General features: G+C 39.9%; 1 protein-coding gene across 2 annotated transcripts in view; it reads left to right on the top strand.

The window, feature by feature from the left end:
• Window positions 1–448: 448 nt before the first annotated feature.
• The window catches only part of CCNYL1 (cyclin Y like 1), a 36,913-nt gene continuing 16,319 nt past the window's right edge, over window positions 449–21,042 (top strand). The window contains exons 1-4 of one of the 2 annotated variants that reach the window (XM_030853528.3): window positions 450–806; window positions 10,175–10,249; window positions 12,102–12,136; window positions 17,806–17,906. In XM_030853528.3, coding sequence (XP_030709388.2) covers window positions 581–806; window positions 10,175–10,249; window positions 12,102–12,136; window positions 17,806–17,906 — 437 coding nt within the window. In that variant the 5' untranslated portion in view covers window positions 450–580. Of the gene's footprint in view, window positions 807–10,174; window positions 10,250–12,101; window positions 12,137–17,805; window positions 17,907–21,042 lie in introns of both variants that reach the window. The other variant, XM_030853542.3, reaches the window with a different exon arrangement.

Below are 21,042 nucleotides of genomic sequence, written 5' to 3'. Positions count from 1 at the left end.
AGCGCGAGAGATGAATGGAAACCGGAGTCCGGGGCGCGCCGCTCGGGGGGCGGAGCAGCCGCGGGCGGGGGCGGGGCATTGTGAGTCACATGCCTGCGCGCTGAGGAGGGCGCGTGGAGGGAACTCTGGTCGTGATTGGTCCGTCGTAACCAGGTGACCGAAGGACACGTTCCGGTAGGCAAGGGCCGGCCAAGCTAGCTACTTTCAGTCGGGAGGCGGCGGCGGAAGGAGGAGGAGCTCCGGCTGCGCTCTCTCCCGGCAGTGGCTGTGCGTCTCAGCGCTTGTCTGGTCCCCACCCCTTTTAAATAAGCCGGTCTGGTCGCCGCCCTCACAGACTAGTTGGCTGCGGGGAGGCGGGGGCGGCGGGGGTGCGGCCGGGGCCGGAGCCCTGCCCGGGGCCCGGCGGCTGGGCGGACTGGCGAGCGGCGGGCGAGGTCGCGCCTGCATGCGTGGCGCAGCCCCGGCATAGCCCGGGGCTGCCAGTGCCCGCCGCGCCATTGTTGGGGGAGGGGGCGGCTGCTGAGCGCGGCGGAGTCGGGGGGCGAGCGGAGGCGGAGGCGGCGAGGAGTGGAGGCGCCCCATGGGGAACTCGCTGTCTTGTTGCGTGTCCCCCAATGCCAGCCCCAAGTTGGGCCGGCGCACGGGGTCAGCGGAGCCGGACTACGAGTCTGAGGTCTACGAGGCGGCGGCCGGGGACGCGGTGGCAGTAGCTCCGGCGCCGGTTGCCGTGGAACCCGCCGAGTTGGATTTCGGAGGTGGCGAAGGCCACCACCTGCAGCACATCAGCGACCGGGAGATGCCCGAAGGTAAGAAGCAGCGGGCGCGCCTCGCTCCTCGCGGGGTCGGCGCCGTCTGCTCTCGGGCTTACCTCTGGCTTCCGCCGCCCCCAGGGTCCCCCGGGAGGGAGCCGCCGCCTAGGGCTCCTTCTTGCCCGGAATTGGCTCTCCCAGGGCTGGGCACCGGGGACGAAGGCTGGCTTTGCCTGGCGTCCCCACCCCTTATTCTTTACCCGTCGCGTCCGGCCAGTCTGCTTTCCTCTTCCCTACCCGAATGCCCAATTCTTTCCCCCGTTCCCATTTCCCAGCCCGGCCTGAGACCCTCCAGTCCGCGGCCCTTCCTGTTCGTGGTTCTATTTAACATCTCGTGGGACTTAGCAAAGACTTTCTGGTGTATTCTCTCTTTTCTTAATGAAAACTTAAATACTCTAACTTCGGCGTATCCATCCCGTCTCCCTATCCAGATGGCACCTAACCGAAGGAACTAGGTAAGGGCCTGATGATAGACTTCATTCGTTAAGGTAGTTGATACTCGAGACAATTAAGACAAACATTATAGGATTTGTCATTTAAATTCAAAATAGATCTGGACAGAGTCAATGTGGTGTTCTTAAGTAAAATTCTTTGGATTTTAATGTTTTCAGTCGCCCTGATAGAAGCTACTTTATCCCTTCTAACTATAATTTGAACACGATAGGAAAGAAAATGGTGGGAGGGGGCTTAAAATAACTGTGAACGGTGTGAAACGTTAATGCCACGGCTGCAGAGAATAGATTTGTTTTTTTTTTTCTTTACCAAAGGAGACCCCATGGAGTTCTGATTACTTTAAAATTCCCACTTTGACACAAGTATGTCTTCAGCTGCACAACCTTAACCGACTTCATTTACCCGTTCTAAGCGGGGGGCGACGTGGTTCCTGAGACTGCTGGACAAAAGTTTCAAAGGAGAAAAAACATTTAGATTGTAATTTGTAATGTACAGGTTTGGGAGTTAACATGCCACATCCATTAAGCAGAAAAGTGTCTCCATGGCTCCCTCCCCCCCCACCAGTAGAATCCTATTCAACTTAAGAATATTCAGGTAAAATTCTGAAGACTAAATGGCTGGGGGGGGTGGGTGTTGTCGGGGAGGAGAGGAGAGAAAGAAGAGAGGAAATGTTTGATTTTTGCCTCTAGAATTTCGGAAAGGGATGGCTCTAGGTTAAAAAAAAATTTCTGGGTAGCATAGTGGCACTTTAATAAAGATTGTGTTCTTTGAAGTATAAAACATTGTATCATAAAGGTGTTAAAGCCCCACTGGCCCATTTGTTTCATTTAAATGCCAGAGCTTATTTCATTATTTCATAGACGAAATGTCTTACAGCTCTTCTGTTTAAATTTTAGTTGGGTTTACTTAATTTCCTTAGAAGTTAGAATAATTAAGCCTGTGGATTCACCCTTATGATGGACGTGGCTTTGTAAGTGGAAACTACTCCCTTTTCAGAATAGTTAGATATTGTGAAAAAATGAACAAATTATGTGAATTAATTGTAGCTTTAAACACAAAGCATGTAAGTGCTTGTGAAAACTGCTCTGCTTGTTGCTGTAAGGTAAGCCTCTAAAAGATTTTTAAAAACAGTGAGTAGTTGGCTAGTGTAGGATGAGAGACGAAAATTGGACCTTTATAGAATTCTTTTAAGATTTACAACGCATTTTCATGTGTATTTCACTTGGCCCTTCCATCTACAAATAAGGCCCGTGTATATTCTCCCTCTATTGCCGATGAAGAAGCCAAGACTTAGAGATCTGAAATGACTGTGTAACACAGCTACTGAACAAAAGAGACAGACTTGGGAGGTGGTAGATATGCCAAATTCAGTTCTTGGGATGCTTAAGAAACTGTTTAGAGCGCACCTTATATTTTATAATTTATCCATAAGTTAGGCCTATCTCAGCATACTCCAGTTTTGATTATTGCCATTCCAGTTTACTGTACACAACTCAGAAGCAACATTTACCTCTCCATTCTATGTCTGTACATTCATTGCAATGGATATGAATAAAAGTAGAAGTCATGAAGTAGCCTAAATTTACCAGTCAGGTAAACACGTTGATATATTTTAAAGAGTTTGTTCTGGTGAAATCCAGTTGAAGCTGAGAATGCCCTGGACAGAGGGACATAAGGGGAAGCTGGTAGGCGGGCAGGTAAGGTACTAAGCATTTAGCATACGACTATGTATGATAAGGAAGGAGTGCTAAATCAGGAACTGGAAAAATAGAGTTCAGAGTACAGAATTTACCTTTTTATGTTTAACATGATTGTTAAAATTTCATTTCAATTTGTCTTTTTTGGGGGGGCATTCAATAAAGTGATAAGAGAAACCTCAATTTCAGCATTTGCCTATTAATTAAGTTTCCATAGAAACAAGGTCAGAACGCCAAATATAAAGTACAGGCACATTAGAAGTTTGCTCTTAATGTCTTTATTTCAGACAATTTTATATCAGTTTCCCTGGAAACTGAGAAATACCTACTCAGATATGAAACATTTTGGCTTTTCTATAGTGGAGAATTATTTGGTTACTTAGAGAAAATCGTACATAAATGATGCTCTGTCTTGTTCTTCAGAAACATTGGAGAAGAACAACATTTCTTCAAGCCATTTCAAAAAAGTAACTCCTAAGAACGTAGTATAGATTTCAGATAGACTCAAAAGAATTTTTTTTACTTCTTTGTCTTTAACAGTATATCTAATATAACTGATGGTAGTGTCATAATAGAAAATAAGATGCTACGGTCGTATTATCTGATTTTATTTTTATTCATCAACTTTTCATACAGCCTTTATGTTGTGACCTTAGGAGCTTTGCTAATTTTCTGGTGAAAGGTGCTCTCTCAAGTGACCCCTCCCTCCCATTCCCCTGAAGAGTGGGTAGGGAAGGAATTGGCAATATGATGTGGAAAAACCTCTGAGCAACAGATCTTTCCTCTCTCCAGTAGCTATTTTAAACACTTTTTTTTTTTTTTTACTTTTTTTGGTGACAGTATTAATAAACATTTGATGTAAAAGATTTAGAAAACACAGAAAAGTCCTTCACTCACACTCAGAATATCCAGAATTTTTATGAATATTTTGGTGTTGATTCTTCCTGAACCTTTTTTATGCATATAAACATAACACTGTGTTTATTTTACAAAGATGAGATTGTTCTTTATGTGCCACTTTGTAATGAAAAGTAATGACATGAAGCTCCTGGAACTGTGCTGACACCTAGAGAGTGCTCCAGGATGATGTATTTCCATGCAGCTGCACATAGCTCTACAGCCTGCCTTTTACCAACTGTTTACTGGGCCATCGAATGGTTGGAGCATAATTCATTTACCCAGCCTTTATGGTTGAGCATCTTTTATAATCCCATTATAATGCTTTATTCAGGGGACACAGATAAAAACTGACGCATTGTATTGATACTTCCCTATAGCATTCTGATTGTACACTTTGTCTTACGACTTAATTAAATTCATAGGGTGAGTCATTTTGTAGTTAAAGTATTTTAACGTTAAATGTTCTTTTCCCAAATTAAAGTTACCATTGGTTTTTCACTGAACATTAGATTTCCTCTTTTAGGTTTTGGTGGTTCTTGGTAACCTGTCTTGTGTCTTTGATTCTGAGTAACTAAACTACTACTCTAAGAGATCTGAAAATAACTCTGGTCTTAGGTGACAGACACATCAAAAGACAGCATTAGAAGAAATCTTAGATGATGTGGGAAAATTGGGAGAAACTTAATTGGTTTTGGATACACTGAAACATGATTATTAGGCACCAGTCCAGAGGCAGGACAGACAGTGGTTAGACAAGACAAAGCCTGTACCCTAACTCAGGTCCTTACTTTCTAGAGATGCCTGGGGGCTGACAACACAAGAATAATGTCAGGTAGTGAGACACTGAGAAGAAAGAAAATGAAGGTAATGGGCTGGGGAGGAGGACAGTTTTACAAGGGGTGGTTAAAGACAGCTTCTCTCCTTAAGCAACCCATGAGCAGTCCTGAGAGAGCCATGTGAGGATGTGGGAGAAGAGGCTTCTGTGCAATTCCTAAGAAGGGAATATGCTTGATGCGTGCAAAGGACAGAAGGATGGGTGGCTGCAGCTGAGTGAATGAATGCCAGGAGGAATATAGGGGATTAAGACCTTGTATGCCTAGTGGGCCTTGACAAAAAAATATGAATTTTAGTCTAATTGTAATGGGAAACCATTGAAGGGTTATATGCAAGGGAATGATGTTAATTCTTAGAAAAAGGGAAGGGGGGTAGAGAGGGTGGAGGGAGATGAGACCAGCTACTGTGTGAGAATAGACTGTAAGGGCGGAAGGAAGAAGGGAGGGAGACCAGTTAGGAGGCTGGTGCAGTAGCTCAGGTGAGAGCCAACAGTGGCTCAAACAAAAAAGCGATATTAATCAGGGCCTAAAATAGGCTGTAGTATATAGATTGCTCTTGCATTTCATTTGATTCTCACCATGTTCTGAGTTAGGTAGTGTAGTAATTTTTCTCTTAGGTAGGTATAAATTGAGTTGTCCAAGTTTTTAAAAATGAATATTGTTAGTAGGACTGTAAATTCCAAATGCATGGCATATAGGAACAGAATTTATTGATGACATTATGTGAGTTTCTTTAGAATACTACCTTTTTTTTTTTTTTTTTTTTGCTGTACGCGGGCCTCTCACTGTTGTGGCCTCTCCCGTTGCGGAGCACAGGCTCTGGACGCGCAGACTCAGCGGCCATGGCTCATGGGCCCAGCTGCTCCGCAGCATGTGGGATCTTCCCGGACCGGGGCACGAACCCATGTCCCCTGCATCAGCAGGCGGACTCTCAACCGCTGCGCCACCAGGGAAGCCCAATACTGTCTTTTTTCTCACCCTTTTGTTGTTGTTGTTTTAGCGTATTAAAGTAATAAAACTTTAGAGTTAAAACAGTAACACTGCATAATGTGAAATGAAATGAAGGTAACTTGCAACCCAGAAAGTTTCTTAAAAGTCCAAGAAACTGAGTAAAGTACTCTTTAGCAATATATAAAGCCAGGTGTACCTACCTATATGTCACCTCTCAGTCATGATCACTGTAAAACTGATTGAGGATTAAAATAAGGCAAAACTGAGAACCAAGGTAGAGGCAGGTACAGAAGCAGTTGGAAACCAGAGTTGGGAAGTTTGGAAGCCAGGATTGTCAGAAGCTAGGAAAGCAGGATCAAGGCTTGGGTGCGCAGTAGACTGGCAGGTGCAGAGCCTGCTGTGTACCCTCTGGTGAGGCAGCCCAGCTCAGGGCTGGCTGGCAGGGACTCCCTGACTGGGGTGGAAAGTGTGGACTCAAGGAGATGAAATCATCAGTTTACATGGTAATTGTAAGAATTGTAATATTTGTGTTATGAGCCATAAAACTAATACACTGTACAGTATAGGGATGCTAGGGCAGTTCAGTAAATGCAGTGGTTACCTTTAAGTAAACTGGTGCTCAGCAGTTAGCCCAGAAACTGCTGACATCTCCTGTTTATTTGGAATATATCGAAATCAATATGTTGATATTAATCTTTCTGAAATATGCTGCTTCAGTTAGATGCTTTCTTGGTCACTTCCCTCTCCTTCTAATATTTTAACAAGGAAAAATCATTTATTGACAGTTTGATAGCATAGCTTTAACACTTTTAGCCTTCAGTAATGCATTTCATTTGTTCTAAGTTGCCTATATTTTCACATTTTTAACAACTGCAATTGAGATGGATCTTAACAACTGGTAGAATCTTAGATTGGAGGAAAAACAGTATTCAGTGTCGGTGGTGTTTTACAGGTTTCCTCTGAGGAATGTTTACATTAAGACCCGAGTTTAATTTCTTTTTAATCATACTTTTTCTACATCGACCTATCATGCTGTCAAATAAGTTGCAATTTAAATTGATAATACTAAAGTGATGGGTCTTAAAATACAATTTTAATCATAACCCCTAATCATGAGCTCAAGAATATTTCTCCTGAGTAAAACATTCTCAGAGGTTTCTAAAGAAATAACTTTAGGAAGAATCCATGTAATTTCCTGAATGCACAGTAATTTCCTGAAGTCTCTAAGTTACTGTGTGTGCATGTGGTGGGGAGAGGGATGAGCGGGGTGGTGGGCGGTAAAGCTTTACTTAATAGTTGGCAGTCTTACCTTTGTGATGGTGAAGAGTGTGGTAGGTTTTAACGTAGTCTCCTTAGGCTCTTGGGAAGATAGTTAATGGAAAGTGCAGAAATATTGTGTGTATGTATGAGTTTACTGTCTAATGGCTCACAAGTCCATTCTATAAAATAGTGATGTGGTATTTTTCATTAGCAAAAAGTGCAAGTTCTATAGAAAATTGTTAGTTATATAGGCTATAAACAGAAGATTAATATTTTCTGAAAACCTCATGCAAACTGACAGCAGTAGGGCCCTGGTGTTTACAGTACATTCAAATGATAGGCCAGTTCACCAGAGTGGAAATAACACTGATAACTGTGGGAACATGGTCAAACTGTGTAACCAAAGAAATACAAATTAGATCTACGGTGAGTTTCCTCATTCATATCAGTAGGAATTTTTTTTTTTTCAAGTATCCAAAGCAAGGGTAGGAACTCAAAATGTCATGATTGGTAGCATTATACCCTAATGTGCCCCCCACCTTCTTAGGAAGCAATTTAGCATTGTACATGGAGCCGTGAAAGCGATCTAACCTTTTGGCTTGGTCATCCCACTTCCAAAGATCTTTGCTAAGGAGATAAAACCATTATTTTAAAAAACTATATACATGAAGATTTTCCTCATAATATTTTAAGAATAGAACTTTGTAAGCAATAGGGGATTGGCTAAGTCCAGTATAGGAATAACACTTGATGGGCCAGTGTGTATTCATTAAACAATAAATATGCAACAGTGGGGTGGAGAGCGCTTGTTAGTAACAAGAAGACATAAATTGTACACTAATTAGAGCTTTTTTTAACGTATAAGAAAAGCAACTAAAAGTAATGGTTGTGAATCACTGTGTTAATGATTGTGAATGATTTTTAAACAGAGCATTGTTTTGGCTCATGCAGATTTTTATTCATGATATTTGTTAAAGGAATGAGCAAGTGACTTTTACCTTTCCCCACCTTTAGTGTGATCATCAGTACTGCTGATTAACCAGGTCTCCTTCAGTTGCAAGTTAAAAGAAATTCACAGAGTTAAGCACTACTTGACCCAGGAGTTAAATGATCTCCTCAGTTCTGCTCTCCTCTGTTGATGTCTCCTGAAAAGCCTTTCCCCTCATGATAGCAAGAGGAGTGTCCAGCAGCTCAAGACAAGCTAAGGATCCTAGAGTACAGTTCTGCCTTTCTCTTTTCTTGGGAAGTCCCAGGACAGCTGTGATTGATTGGCCAGTCCTAGGTCCTGTGCCCACCTTTGAATCCCCTAGGACAGAGTAGGGAGAGTGCCAGCTTTTATCTGGTCACTTGGGCTGAGTTTACTTTTTTTTGCATGTTGTCATTTCTTTTCTCCTAGCCTTCTTGATTTTTGTATTTAGATCTGTAGTGGCACATCTTGGTTTGGCGTGCGTGCGTGCGTGTGTGTGTGTGTGTGTGTGTGTGTGTGTGTGTGTGTGTGTGTGTGTGTGTGTGTGTGTGTGTGTGTGTGTGTGTGTGTGTGTGTGTTAAAGCTTGCTTCTCTTTGATTCTGGCACTTACTTTTCCTGGACTTCCATTGAAAATTGTTAACTTTTACCGTGCCATAGACAGTGGTAAATAATACAGCTACTTTGCAAACATTTCTGCTTATTTTTTAGATTCAAATGTAGTCTGTTTACTTTCTTTTTTGGTATAGGTAAGTAGTCATGAATCCTTTCGGAAGCCATAGGTTAGAGGCAGCTGTGAAAGCCTCTGCCTGCCATTTTGTGTACAGCTGAAATAATTTATTTTCCCATTGTTTAATTTTTCAAATATGTAGGAGAAAAAAACTTTAAAATAATTGTATGGGTCTTTTACATAAAAATGTTGAATAGAATATTTTCTCCAAAAGCAGCTTGATAAACTTCAAATTCAGTGAAGGAATTTTCATGAAGAACAAAGCAGTTGGTTTAGCTATGTAAATTACTAGTGCTGGCAGTAACATTAAAATGGATGGCTCAGATTCCTGTTAAAATGGGAAATCCAAAATTACTGTTCGTGCAAAATTCTTTGTGGGCGGGAAAAGGGGATTCTAGGTAGATACGTTTGTGAAATGCTGGGTTAGACAGAATTCACTACTAGACTAATTAGTTTTTAATATATCAATGTGTGTATTCTTTTGATTCTCTAAGAGGCAGGGATATATTTGTATTTCACTTTGACCATCAAACCCCTCTTTCAAAAATAGATCAATTATTATGTGGTTTGGGAAATAATTGCCTTAACCATTACGCTTTATCTGAATCGTGGTCCAGTTTCTTAAAAGATTGGTTAATTGGTTTGAGATGGACTTTGCTAAGGAAGTGTCATCATAGGGCTTCTATGTTTGTTTGTTTTAAACAACAACCTTATTATCCTATGTGGTAGCTTGTGCTTGTTTTGTATTGTATTTCTGCCTAAATAGAAGACACTATCCCACCTTGGTGCGAGGTGGACTACAGGCAGACCCACCTTTTTATGTAGGTGTGGCCAGAAGTGTTTTTCAAGTAGCCCTATGATCTGCTCCAGGAAGTACTCTTATTGAAGCCCCAAATTAATCATGCAGCGTGGAATGAAGAAGTGAGAGTTCAGCTTTGGAAATAGAGGGCAAAGTTAAAAATCACTATCACGGAAGTGTTGCTATAGATTAGAACATTGAACTTTTATGTAGTCCTCTTAAATCTGCCATGATGAATAGCCCCCAGATAAACCACAGCCAGTTAAATGAGTTCATTTGTTGAATGGAGTTAGAATTAGCCATTTGATTGTCTGAAGAACATTTGCCAAAAGCAACTCACTTGGTTTTGGCATATTTGATACGTTGAGCTGGTATCTGACAGTAGTTGGCTACAGCATAACTTGCTTCTTGAGACTGTTCCTGGAATGTGCTAGTAATATCAGCTTTAAAGGAGGGTGACTGAATTTTTAATTGATAAGTAGGAGGGGAGTCACATATACGATTCATCTAAAAATGGCATCGATTATTTAGGTGCAAGTTAAAGAAGTCTAAGACATAGCCGTGGTTTTATTCCACATGTATGGAGAGTTTCTACAATTTTGCTGTTTCCCAATAGAATTTTTATATTGTGCCTTTACTAAAATTGCCTTTTTGTCATTACTAAAAGCTCTTCTCAAGGCTATTAAAACTGATTTATATCAATGTGTTGCTATCTTTAAAATCACGTATTTTTCTACTCAACTAATCACCACACCTTTTTCTCTTCTTCCTATACAGACTTAGCTTTGGAATCAAACCCTTCTGACCACCCAAGGGCAAGCACAATTTTCCTGAGCAAATCTCAAACGGATGGTAAGACAATGTTTTTTTTCTTTTTCCCCTGAGAAAAAGAGTGAAAACTGTTTTTGTTTTGTGTATTATGGGAAGTATTTAGAAAAACTCTTACAGTGGTTTAAATGTTTCACTTTTTCATGTATTCACTTGTCTTATTTTAGTATGTTGATGATGCACTTTCCTTTAGTTGTCAGTGTTTTAGTGAGGAGAACACTTAGACTGTCTGTTTATACATTTCGCCACCTCTTTATCAACATAGTCAACTGGCCACATGATTTAGATGTGGTCTATTTCTCTGTGCTACTTTGTCCTTTTCCGCTTGCTCCAAAGAGCACATATGATAGGGTTTAGGTCACAGTTAGATTTTCATTTGATCAAATCAGAAAAATCAGTTGTTATATATGGGAATTGAGCCTTGTGATTTTGGCCCTGTTTTACCCAGTGTTCAACCAGACGAGCCTATCTCACATCCAGATTTATGCTACTCAGAACTTTTAAGCTATTCAAAACTTTCTCATCCTAATGTAGTGCTGTGCCAGGGTAATGAGAGCAACATGCCTTATGGGGTTTCCCGGAAGATTATCCTCAGCATGTGAAACTCATATAAATTTCCTCTGTCCTCCTTGTTTTAAGATGGGAATCAGAACTGTAGAATTTTTTGCACTCCTGCTTGCCTGCTTGTCTTCCTTAATGTTATGTTAAATCCTAGTTTATTTGCTAAAAAGCCATACATGACCAAGTTTTTCAGTTGATAACGAGAGCAGGAATACAAGAAGTGAACATTCCACAATATTTAAAGTGATGCAGCACAATAAAAAATGGAGGTTTGTTTTTTTGTTGTTGTTGTTTTTTGTTTTTTTCCATTAGATCACTGGTTTTTATAAAAGGATATAACTCAGGAACAGCCAGATGGAAGAGATGCAAAGGGCCAGGCATGGGGACAGGGCATAGAGCTTTGATGCCCTCTGCAAGGGTACTACATGTTCACCAACCTGGAAGCTCCCGGGGTTTCTAACTTGCATTTTTCTAGTGTGTGTACTTGAGCCACTCATTTCTGGTTAGGATTGCTCTGTTTCTCAGTTTCTTCCAGAGCCATGAGCTGCTCACATGTAGAGGGGCTCTGGAGACAGTAAAAGAAAAGCTGCCCCATGCCTGTCTCTCTCCAGCCTTAAGGAATCTGTGCCTGTGATGCCCGTCTGGAGTTAAAGGAGGCAATGTGAGCAAGAGTGTGGCCTGAGACCCTCTTCAAGCTTTTATTTTTCTGGCCTTTGTTGGAGCAAAACAGTTTTGTGTGCTGTAGATGTGTTCATTTAGGTTGGCACACTCATTTTAAAATTTACCTTTAACATAGATTACTTTCCAGTTGTGTATTTTTTCAGTAAGGTATTTGAGTAGGTTACCATTAAGTGGTTCAGGATGCTTCCAGAGACGAGTGCCTGGCCAGAAACTAGTTCTTAGGGTCGTCATCTGTAGATTGTGGTAATTAAAGTAAGCTGTGTGTAAATGAAGAATTAGAAAATACTACTGGCTAGTAGTTCAGCTAGGCAGCAGGTAAATTTTTTTATTAGCTAAGTTTCTCACCTGGCCTAATGTGCTTTGTCCTTTTCTTTTGTAAATGGGGAGTCCTTCATTTGTGCCTAATACAGAATATCTATTAGGTCAAAAAAGTAAAACTAAGTTTTTAGATTTTATTTATAGGATTCATCTTGCTGGGTGATTTAAATTATATATTTTGTTGGAAATTATTTTAAAAAATAGAATGGAATTTTATCTCATGTTATTGGTAACCCATCAAATAATTTTAGTGACTACTTTTATTTTTCTATGGCATTTGTATCAGAATTCATCAGTTAATTTTTTTTATTCTTAGTGCGAGAAAAGAGGAAGAGCAACCATTTAAACCATGTAAGTAAACAGTTGAAAAGTTAAGAAATTAATAGTTTGAATTAAAAATATGTCTGCCATGATTCCTAAAAAATATGATGGATCCAATACTGTAGAATCTTTTTTGTAGATTTTCTAAATCTCTATTTTCCTAATTATCAAATGTATTCAGGAAAGTCTTTGACTTAGTAGTGCCCATTTTTAAGGGCACTTAAATTAATTTAATTTAAGTTAAATTTCAATAATACGGTTGTAGTATAAAGATCTGCCTTAAATTCTTTTGCCTTATTTTTTTGATCTTATTTTTTAACCAAAGTAATAAAAGTATAATAGGTAAGTTAATTTTTAGCACTGTCCATTGACTTCTTGTCATAGCAGGTGAAAGCTTAGCTTCTTCACTCCACCATGACGTTATTTCCCTCCCTCTGTTCCCTCAACATGTATCAGTTTTTATTAAATCAGAATCAATGTTTACATTACTACAACTCTGCAAATTTGTGTGTGCATTGCTGAGCCATATAGTTCTCTGACTGTGCCTCATCCTTGTACACCCTTCATTCTTTTTCTTAAATATTAATGACATTGGAGCACTTCTGCACTTCTCTAGGATAATCCAATCCCCCTTTTCCTAGCCAACGTGATCTCACACAGCCAGATACAATAAGTAGCTCCCTGCCCAGTCTCCCTGCTTTCACATTCTTCATTTTTTCTGTGGAATTAATTTCCTGACTATATTCACTTGCCTGTTTTCTAACAGCTATTTTTTTCCCCAAATGTTTTACCATTTGTCACATGCCTATCAAAAATATTTTCCATCTACTAAGCCACATCTGTTCCATTTTTTTCTTGGAGACACTTTTCCCCAATCTTTTGTCTTCCTACTCCCATATAGACTGGTGTTCCCCTAGGCCTGCTCTGTGCCTCTTTTCCTGGGATATCTGTGTGAAGTCATCTGGGATCTCACATAACTCTGCTCTCTTGTGTTGGATCCCCTATGTCCTAGATTCTGTTTCCCTCTTGTTATACTTCCTTGTTTTACTGGAGCACATTTTCCTGAGAAAAGGGCACATGGGCAGAAAGTTTATAGAGATCTAGCCTCTCTGAAACTCATTCTATTTGATAAAGTATAGAATCCTAGGTTGAAGCTAATTTTTGCAGTTCTAAAGACATTTCCCTCTCATCTTCTCATTTACAATGTTGCTCTTAAACCTGTTGACATTGTATGATACATTGTTCATTACCGATTTTAGTCATTTTCCCCCATCCCTTCCTTCTCTGGAACCTTTTAGTACCTTCTGTCTCCCTGGGATTTTGAAATTTCATAATTTGGTTTGGTATAGACCTTTTTTGTGTGTTTCTTTGATATTCTGTTTTTTTCTTCCAGGTTCCTATCATTCAGATGTTGGAAGTCTTAGACTTACCAGATCGCTAACTTTTTTCCCCTCCTGCTTTGCATTTTCTTTTTGTCCTGCTTCCTGGAGATTTCCTTGACTATGCTCTAATCCTTCTATTGGATATATTGTTTTGTCTACCTTATTTTCAATTTATAGAGTTCTCTTATATCCTGTCATTCTTTTTTTCACTGATTCAATTTCAAGTTTTCATTTGCTCCTGAGTTTTATCACTCCCATCAATTCCTTCTTCCTGTTTTGTTTTTTTTGTTTTTTTTTTAAAGCATCCTTATATTTTATTTTATTTATTTATTTTTTGGCTGCATTGGGTCTTGGTTTCTGCGTGCGGGCTTTCTCTAGTTGCGGTGAGCTGGGGCTACTCTTTGTTGCCGTGCATGGGCTTCTCATTGCGGTGGCTTCTCTTGTTGTGGAGCACGGGCTCTAGGGTGTGCGGGCTTCAGTAGCTGTGGCTCATGGGCTCTAGAGTGCAGGCTCAGTAGTTGTGGCACACGGGCTTAGTTGCTCTGTGGTATGTGGGATCTTCCTGGGCCAGGGCTCGAACCTGTGTCCCCTGCATTGGCAGGTGGATTCTTAACCACTGCACCACCAGGGAAGTCCCATTCCTTCTTCCTGTTTTGATCTCTTACTTGGGGGCTTCCCTCAAACGTGTGATGGTCCCTGGCTGGCTGTTAAGATCTAATTGGAAGCATCACTTGGACAACTCGTTAACTGATGGGCCTCACTGCAAGGATTTGGGGACCACGCCTCTGAACTCTGAGCCTGCCTTGGGTTCTGTAAGACAAACTGGTTTCTTGTTCCTGTCTTAGTCACTCTCTGTAGGTACCGAGGTTGTGCTTCCTCTGTTCTGCCATGTCAGTTACCACTCCTTTATCTAGTCTTTTCACCTTTCAAACATTAAAAATCATCTGCTGTTTATCCTGTCTTATGTATAGCCTTTTTAAAAAATGCCTTTAATTCTAATGAGATGATATCTCTGAAAGAAGGGGGAGAGGAAATAGATTTGTGGTCAGTCTACTCAAACTTAGATTTATTCTTTGACTATAGGTTCTAAGTTTGAAGTTTTAATTCAATATAATTAACGATATTCATTCAGACAATATTTTTGATTATACCTATAATTAGAATATTATACTTTTCTACTAAGGCCTTGAGTATGAATTCTGTTCAAACCACTCACCCTACCATATTGTCCATTAATGTGCAACATAGATGGAGTATTACAAATTTTTCAGTTAAAGTCATTGATTCTTAATAAACATCCAAAACTTGTGAAAAGGGGGAGGAAAAAAGTGAACTTCAGCTTTATTCTTTTAATGGGTTAAAATCAGAGGCAGTAGGCACAATGGGAAGATTCATTGGGTGGGGGCAGGATTTCAACCATGATAAGTTTTGGGGGTTGTTACTTACTAGCCTCCTAGGTGTGATTATTTTCGAGTCTTCACCACTAAACCTGAAGTCTACTAAGCAACCTTTCCCCTTGTAAAGATTGTAAAAGTCCATCTATTCTGTCCTTAGTGCTGAATGAAGATAAATACTCTTCTTCAGTGACCAATTGAAATAATACCTATGAACATTAAACTGTCAGTAGTGTTTTTTGCTACTTGACTTTTTTTGTATTTGCATTTTATACCCTTATGTGTGCCAGTGTAGTTTATTGAGGTTGTGAGCCAGCAATGGTAAGGCTTTAATCATAAAGGACAGTTATCTTAAATTTTTAAGCAAGATGAGAGGAAAGTAATCTGCTGGCAGCTAATATATCTAGGCTTTGCTCAGAGGCTTCAATTCTGCCATCCTTTAGTGAATACTAGATGCTGGAAAGTTTGAATAGTTTCAGGAGTAGGCCTGTGGAAGTGTTTCTTTTGTAGGATCGAGCCACTAGACTGTAAGTTGCTGATACATTAAATGAGTCCCGGGCTTCCCTGGTGGCGCAGTGGTTGAGAGTCCGCCTGCCGATGCAGGGGACACAGGTTCGTGCCCCGGTCCGGGAAGATCCCACATGCCACGGAGCGGCTGGGCCCATGAGCCATGGCTGCTGAGCCTGCGCGTCAGAAGCCTGTGCTCTGCAACGGGAGAGGCCACAACAGTGAGAAGCCCGCGTACCGCAAAAAAAAAAAAAAAAAAAAAAAAAAAAAAAAAAAAATGAGTCCCCATAGGACTATAGACCACATCTAATTAAAAATTTTTAATGTTTTAGCACTAATATTTCCAAAGACAAATCGATATACTTTCATAATAGAAAAAAAAAATTTTAATAGAGGAAAACAGGATAAATAGCACCCGGAGCTCTACCAACTAGTCTATATTTTGGTACATTTCCTTACTATTTTTACTCCTCTCATATATATAGATTTTTGGTCAGAATTGACTTTTATTACGTGTAGTGTATGTCTTATTATACCCTAATAGTAGTGACCTTAAAAGATAACCTGCTTCGTTTAGAATCAAAGTATTTGAATGAGTGAATTTTCATTTTTCATGCTGTATCTGTTTTTTGAGATTCTAAAATTACACATTAACCAAATAACTTAAGGGCCATATCAGAGTTTTAGTTTAAAACATTTCTAGCTTGAAGGAGAAATTAGTCTTCCAAATAGTGGTACTTTTCAAATACGTTACATCTAGAACTTTTTGTTAATAAGGAATAAGTGGCCTTGCATAAAGCATCTGAAGCAAGCAGAATGGTGTTTTATATACCATTTGGGTATTTCTGATTATTGGATACTGGCAATTTTTATTTAAATGCTCTGTATTTTAAAAAGCATCAACTAGATTTTCTCCCTGCCTCACCTTTCATGTATTTGTGGAGGACGCCGATGGGAGAGTGTGACAGCATGGTGAAGACTGTTTTATATTAGTAGGAGGAAGGAAGGCTCATCTGAATTAGTAAACAAATGAAAACCGAAAACAAAACCCAGCTTTAAAATCGTTTGTATTCTGTGGTATTAAAGGATGCTACTATTCCTTCCAGTTGCTTTCAGTGATTGGGATTTGGTTATTGGCCTTACTTAAGGAAGAGAATTGTCCTAACATAGTTTAGGCCATTTTAGTATTTGACTATTGCCGTGTTCATGGGCTCTTCACAAATAAATGGATACTTCTAAAGTGTTTTAAAGATAGTTCATTCTCTAGAGGGTCTCAAAAAATTCTTTGTCACCTATCCAATACCACTGTAGATAAACTCTCACGAATTTGTATCTTTAGTAAGATTTACCTTCTAGTTGTAACTGATCTTAAATAATTTCTCAAACCCTTGTTGAATCCTAATTTGTTCCAGATTCTGTGCTCAGTAGCTGGAGGTAGGAGAAGAATCTTCCTAACCTGGAGAAGCTTGTTTACTTAAGAGAGTAGTACTATGCAAGCAGCTGAGACCATGGAACAGTTGGTAAATTAGATGTGTGAGTGTGCAGAAAGTGAGAAGTTTTGTGGTATGCCTGCTGGCAAAGGGATCCTAGAGGAAGATGGGGTCAAGCTTGCTGGGACAGGAGGAAGAAAAAGGCATTGCAGGCAGAGAGCAGCATGGGTGAGGCAGGAGTGTCAGATAACACAGAACAGAATTAGTACAATTTTGAAATGAATGGAAAGTATTCTCTGAGGTTCTCACTTGAGTAATGTAATGGCAGTCTTACTTAAACATGAAGTGAGAAGTTAAATTCTCCGAGTTGTTTTATCCGTTTTTTTGGATGCGAGAGAATCTTTAAGCAATACCTTTTAGTCCTCCCGATAAGGGAATTGAGGCCCAGAGAGACTTACGGCCCCCAGCTTTTTAGTGATAGAGCAGCTCTGGCATGCCCAGCCTCTGATTCGAAAACGTTTGTTTCATCACACTGTCTCCTGAAGTAATACATTTATTACTGGTGTTCATTTACTGCAGTGAAATACTCCTATGTCGGTATTATATAAAGCATTACGTTTTATTGTAGTAAATGAATAGAAATAGGAAATCTCAGCTGCATTTCATTGCTTAAGGAAAAAACCCTGAAATCTTATTCTAAACTTTTTACATTATTATAAAAGGTAATTTATAATAGGTGCTTGCCAGGTTTGATTATAGGTACTATATCAAGGCAGCATTTTATAACTCATTTCTCAAAGCTCGTCTGTGGAAGTCAGAGTATAGAGGTTTCCCATAGAGCTGCACATGATATCACACTCAGGGAGTTCATGGAGTGTAAGAAAAATCTTAATGCTTTATCGTTTGACATTTTAACCAAGGAAAAAAACACACTTTTATAGGTTTAACTTACTGTGACATTTTCTTCTATTTCCCTTCCCCTTCAGGTATCTCCAGGGCAGCTTACTAAAAAGTATAGCTCATGCTCAACAATATTTCTAGATGACAGCACAGTCAGCCAGCCTAATCTTAGAACCACAATAAAATGGTGAGTACAACTAGGTTGCCAAGGGCTGAGTGACAGACCCCCTTATCGCTAAAAGCATCCTAGCCATACATAATTTCATTCATTTGAATTGTCCTTTTCAGTGATCAGGTTAAAAAACTGGTGGCAACTATATATTGATTTCAAGGACCTAAATATGAATTTTCAGTTTCCATTGTAATCTTAGAGTGCATGATAGAAGGGAAAGCCAGTTAGCAAATAAGAAATCCCAGAAAAAGTATAAATCTTTATATGACGCATTTCTGTTGTTAAGACGTTGTTGAACATAATGAGAAAGAGAGGTACTTTTTATTGGCTATTTCTAGAAAAAGTTATTTCTTTATGAGCTGTAGTCCTAAAACAACGTATACTACTTTGGAAGCTACTCTTAGAAGAAGGAACAGATTGTCCCCTACTGGCACCAAAGTGAATCTGCATTTAAATTTAATTGGATTTTGTCAGATTTATCCCACTGTGCATTTTTTTTCCTGCACTATTTCTGTATGAAATTTTACTTCTCCTTCCTGTCCCCCAAAGAGGGGGAAAATATATCAAACCAGTCTTAAGAAATACACACTCAAGCTTAATTTCTTTGTAGATGAAATTTGTTCAACTGAGGTTTTAACTTAATAGATAGATTTAATTTTTGTTTATATATATAAATATATCTCCAACACACAACTGTATCAATCACAGCAGAGAACAATAAAAGAGATAAGGTTTCAGAAACATGGCTGTGGTCAGGCTTATACTTAAGAAGACACGAACAGTGTCATGATGACGAAAACTATTCCTTAATTTCTGGGAGCACTTCATAGTCCACAATTGGAGACGCACTTTCAAAACACCCTAATGATGAACTTTTCAAGTTTATTTAAGAGAAAAAAGCCAAACGGGATGCAGCGCTTCTTGCCTCCTCCCTCGCAGTTGTCCACGAAACATTAACATCTCCTTAGGATATGAACGTTGATTTTCCAGGACACAGTTTGGGAAATGCTATTTGAAAATATTAATATCCTTATCCTTAATTTTATTTTTCGTCTTAAGTTTATATGCTAATTATATTTTTAATTGGTTTTTAATGTGCCAGCTTTTTTTTTTAGCTATTTAAATTATCAGTAACTTCTACTTTAATTAAAGACAGCAGGTTCACAGTCATAATAATGTAACTTTCCTCTCTTGCTTACAATAATAGTTGCAGTCAAATCATGTTTCAGCAAAAACTGAGCCCCATCTCTCTCTGAAGTCCTGAGTTTGGGCACTTATCACATAATCACTGAATGTTTTTATTCAGCCAAGACACTGAATCTGTGGGTACAAAAACCACTCTACTTTGGCTAGAGTCACAGCTTCTTTTGAATTCGAAAGAGTCTGATGTCCAGTATATAATTCAAAAGTACTTTGAAGATTAACCTTGCTCAGGGACTTCCCGGGTGGTGTAGTGGCTAAGAATCCACCTGCCAACGCGGGGGACACGGGTTCGAGCCCTGGTCTGGGAAGATCCCACATGCCGCAGAGCAATTAAACCCGTGCGCCACAACTACTGAGCCTGCGCCATAGAGCCCGCGAGCCACAACTACTGAGCCCGCGAACCACAACTACTGAAGCCCATGCGCCTAGAGCCCATGCTCTGCAACAAGAGAAGCCACCACAGTGAGAAGCCCATGCAGCGCAATGAAGAGCAGCCCCCGCTCGCGGCAACTAGAGAAAGCCTGCGTGCAGCAACCAAGACCTCACGCAGCCAAAAATAAATAAAATTAAATAAAATTTAAAAAAAAAAAAAGATTAACCTTGCTCAGACAAGTAGGTTTCATCCTTTTTTTTCCAACCTAGTCTAATTTTTGGAAGTATAGTAAATTTTAATTTGCTCTCATTAAGTTTTAAAAATGATCATTCATCACATATATTATTGGTGAAATAAAGGTTTACTGAGAAAATAAATAGGGCCAGTTGGCTTTTAGGAATGATTTTGAAAATGTTTATCATGGGGTTAGTTTTCAGTGGGGTAGTTGTTCTCAGTGGGGTAGGTGAGCCTTATTAGAATCACTTATGCAACTTTTCAAGATATATGTTTCAGGATGCACAAAGTCCACCCGCCTGCCCCTGCCTCCAAGACACAGTGTCTGCCTGTCTGTCTGTCTGTCTCTCTCTCACCCATGCACACACACCTTTTGACAGGATGGGGAATGATGTGAAGCATGATCATATGGACAAAAGCATCCCGAGTGATTCTCTGATCTTAACCCTAACTCATTCATTCCTAAACTTTGCTGCACACTGCAGTCATCTGGGGATCTTTAAAAACAATCCTGATGCCCAGGTCATACCCAGTGCTGGTTAAATCAGAACATCTTGAAGCAGAAGCCAGGCAGTTTTTAAAGCTGCTCAGATGATCCCAGTGTGCAGCTGAGCTTGGGAGCCACTATTTGGTTAGAGGGCAGGAGAAAGAGAACTGCTTCTGATAATTGGTGGGACCTTGGGTAAGTCAGTTTTAAGCCTTGGTTCCCTTATCTGTAAAATGGGTTGTTTAATTAAATGTCATCTACGGTTCAGTGGTCCTTTCCATCATAAAACTTCTAATTCTGTGATTTTAAAATCAATTTGAAGATGAAACTTTGAAGCACTATAGAAGTATCCATCTTTGATGCTAACAGTGTTACAGGCCTTAATACAAGTGCTAAGATTCTATAGACCTATTATAAAATTCAGATTTGCCTTCCCTCAGTTATTTTGAGTTTCATTTTAGACACTGAGAACAAAGGGGAGCATAAAACTTAACCAGAGAACCCCTTTGTTGCCTAATATACAACATCTGTGAATAACTTAGGAATATAGTAACTTAAAAAAGAGTACTTAAGGGGCTTCCCTGGTGGCGCAGTGGTTGAGAGTCCGCCTGCCGATGCAGGGGACACGGGTTTGTGCCCCGGTCCGGGAAGATCCCACATGCCGCGGAGCGGTTGGGCCCGTGAGCCGTGGCCACTGAGCCTGCGTGTCTGGAGCCTGTGGTCCGCAATGGGAGAGGCTACAACAGTGAGAGGGCCGCGTACTGCAAAAAAAAAAAAAAAAAAGAGTACCTAAGGACTGGTATCTATCTGTTCGTTAATACTTTATTTAAAATAATTTGGAAATACCTGTCATT

The sequence above is a fragment of the Globicephala melas genome, chromosome 7 (genome assembly GCF_963455315.2).
Source record: "Globicephala melas chromosome 7, mGloMel1.2, whole genome shotgun sequence".
Lineage (NCBI taxonomy): Eukaryota > Metazoa > Chordata > Mammalia > Artiodactyla > Delphinidae > Globicephala > Globicephala melas.
This window is presented reverse-complemented; position numbering and strand designations above follow the sequence as displayed.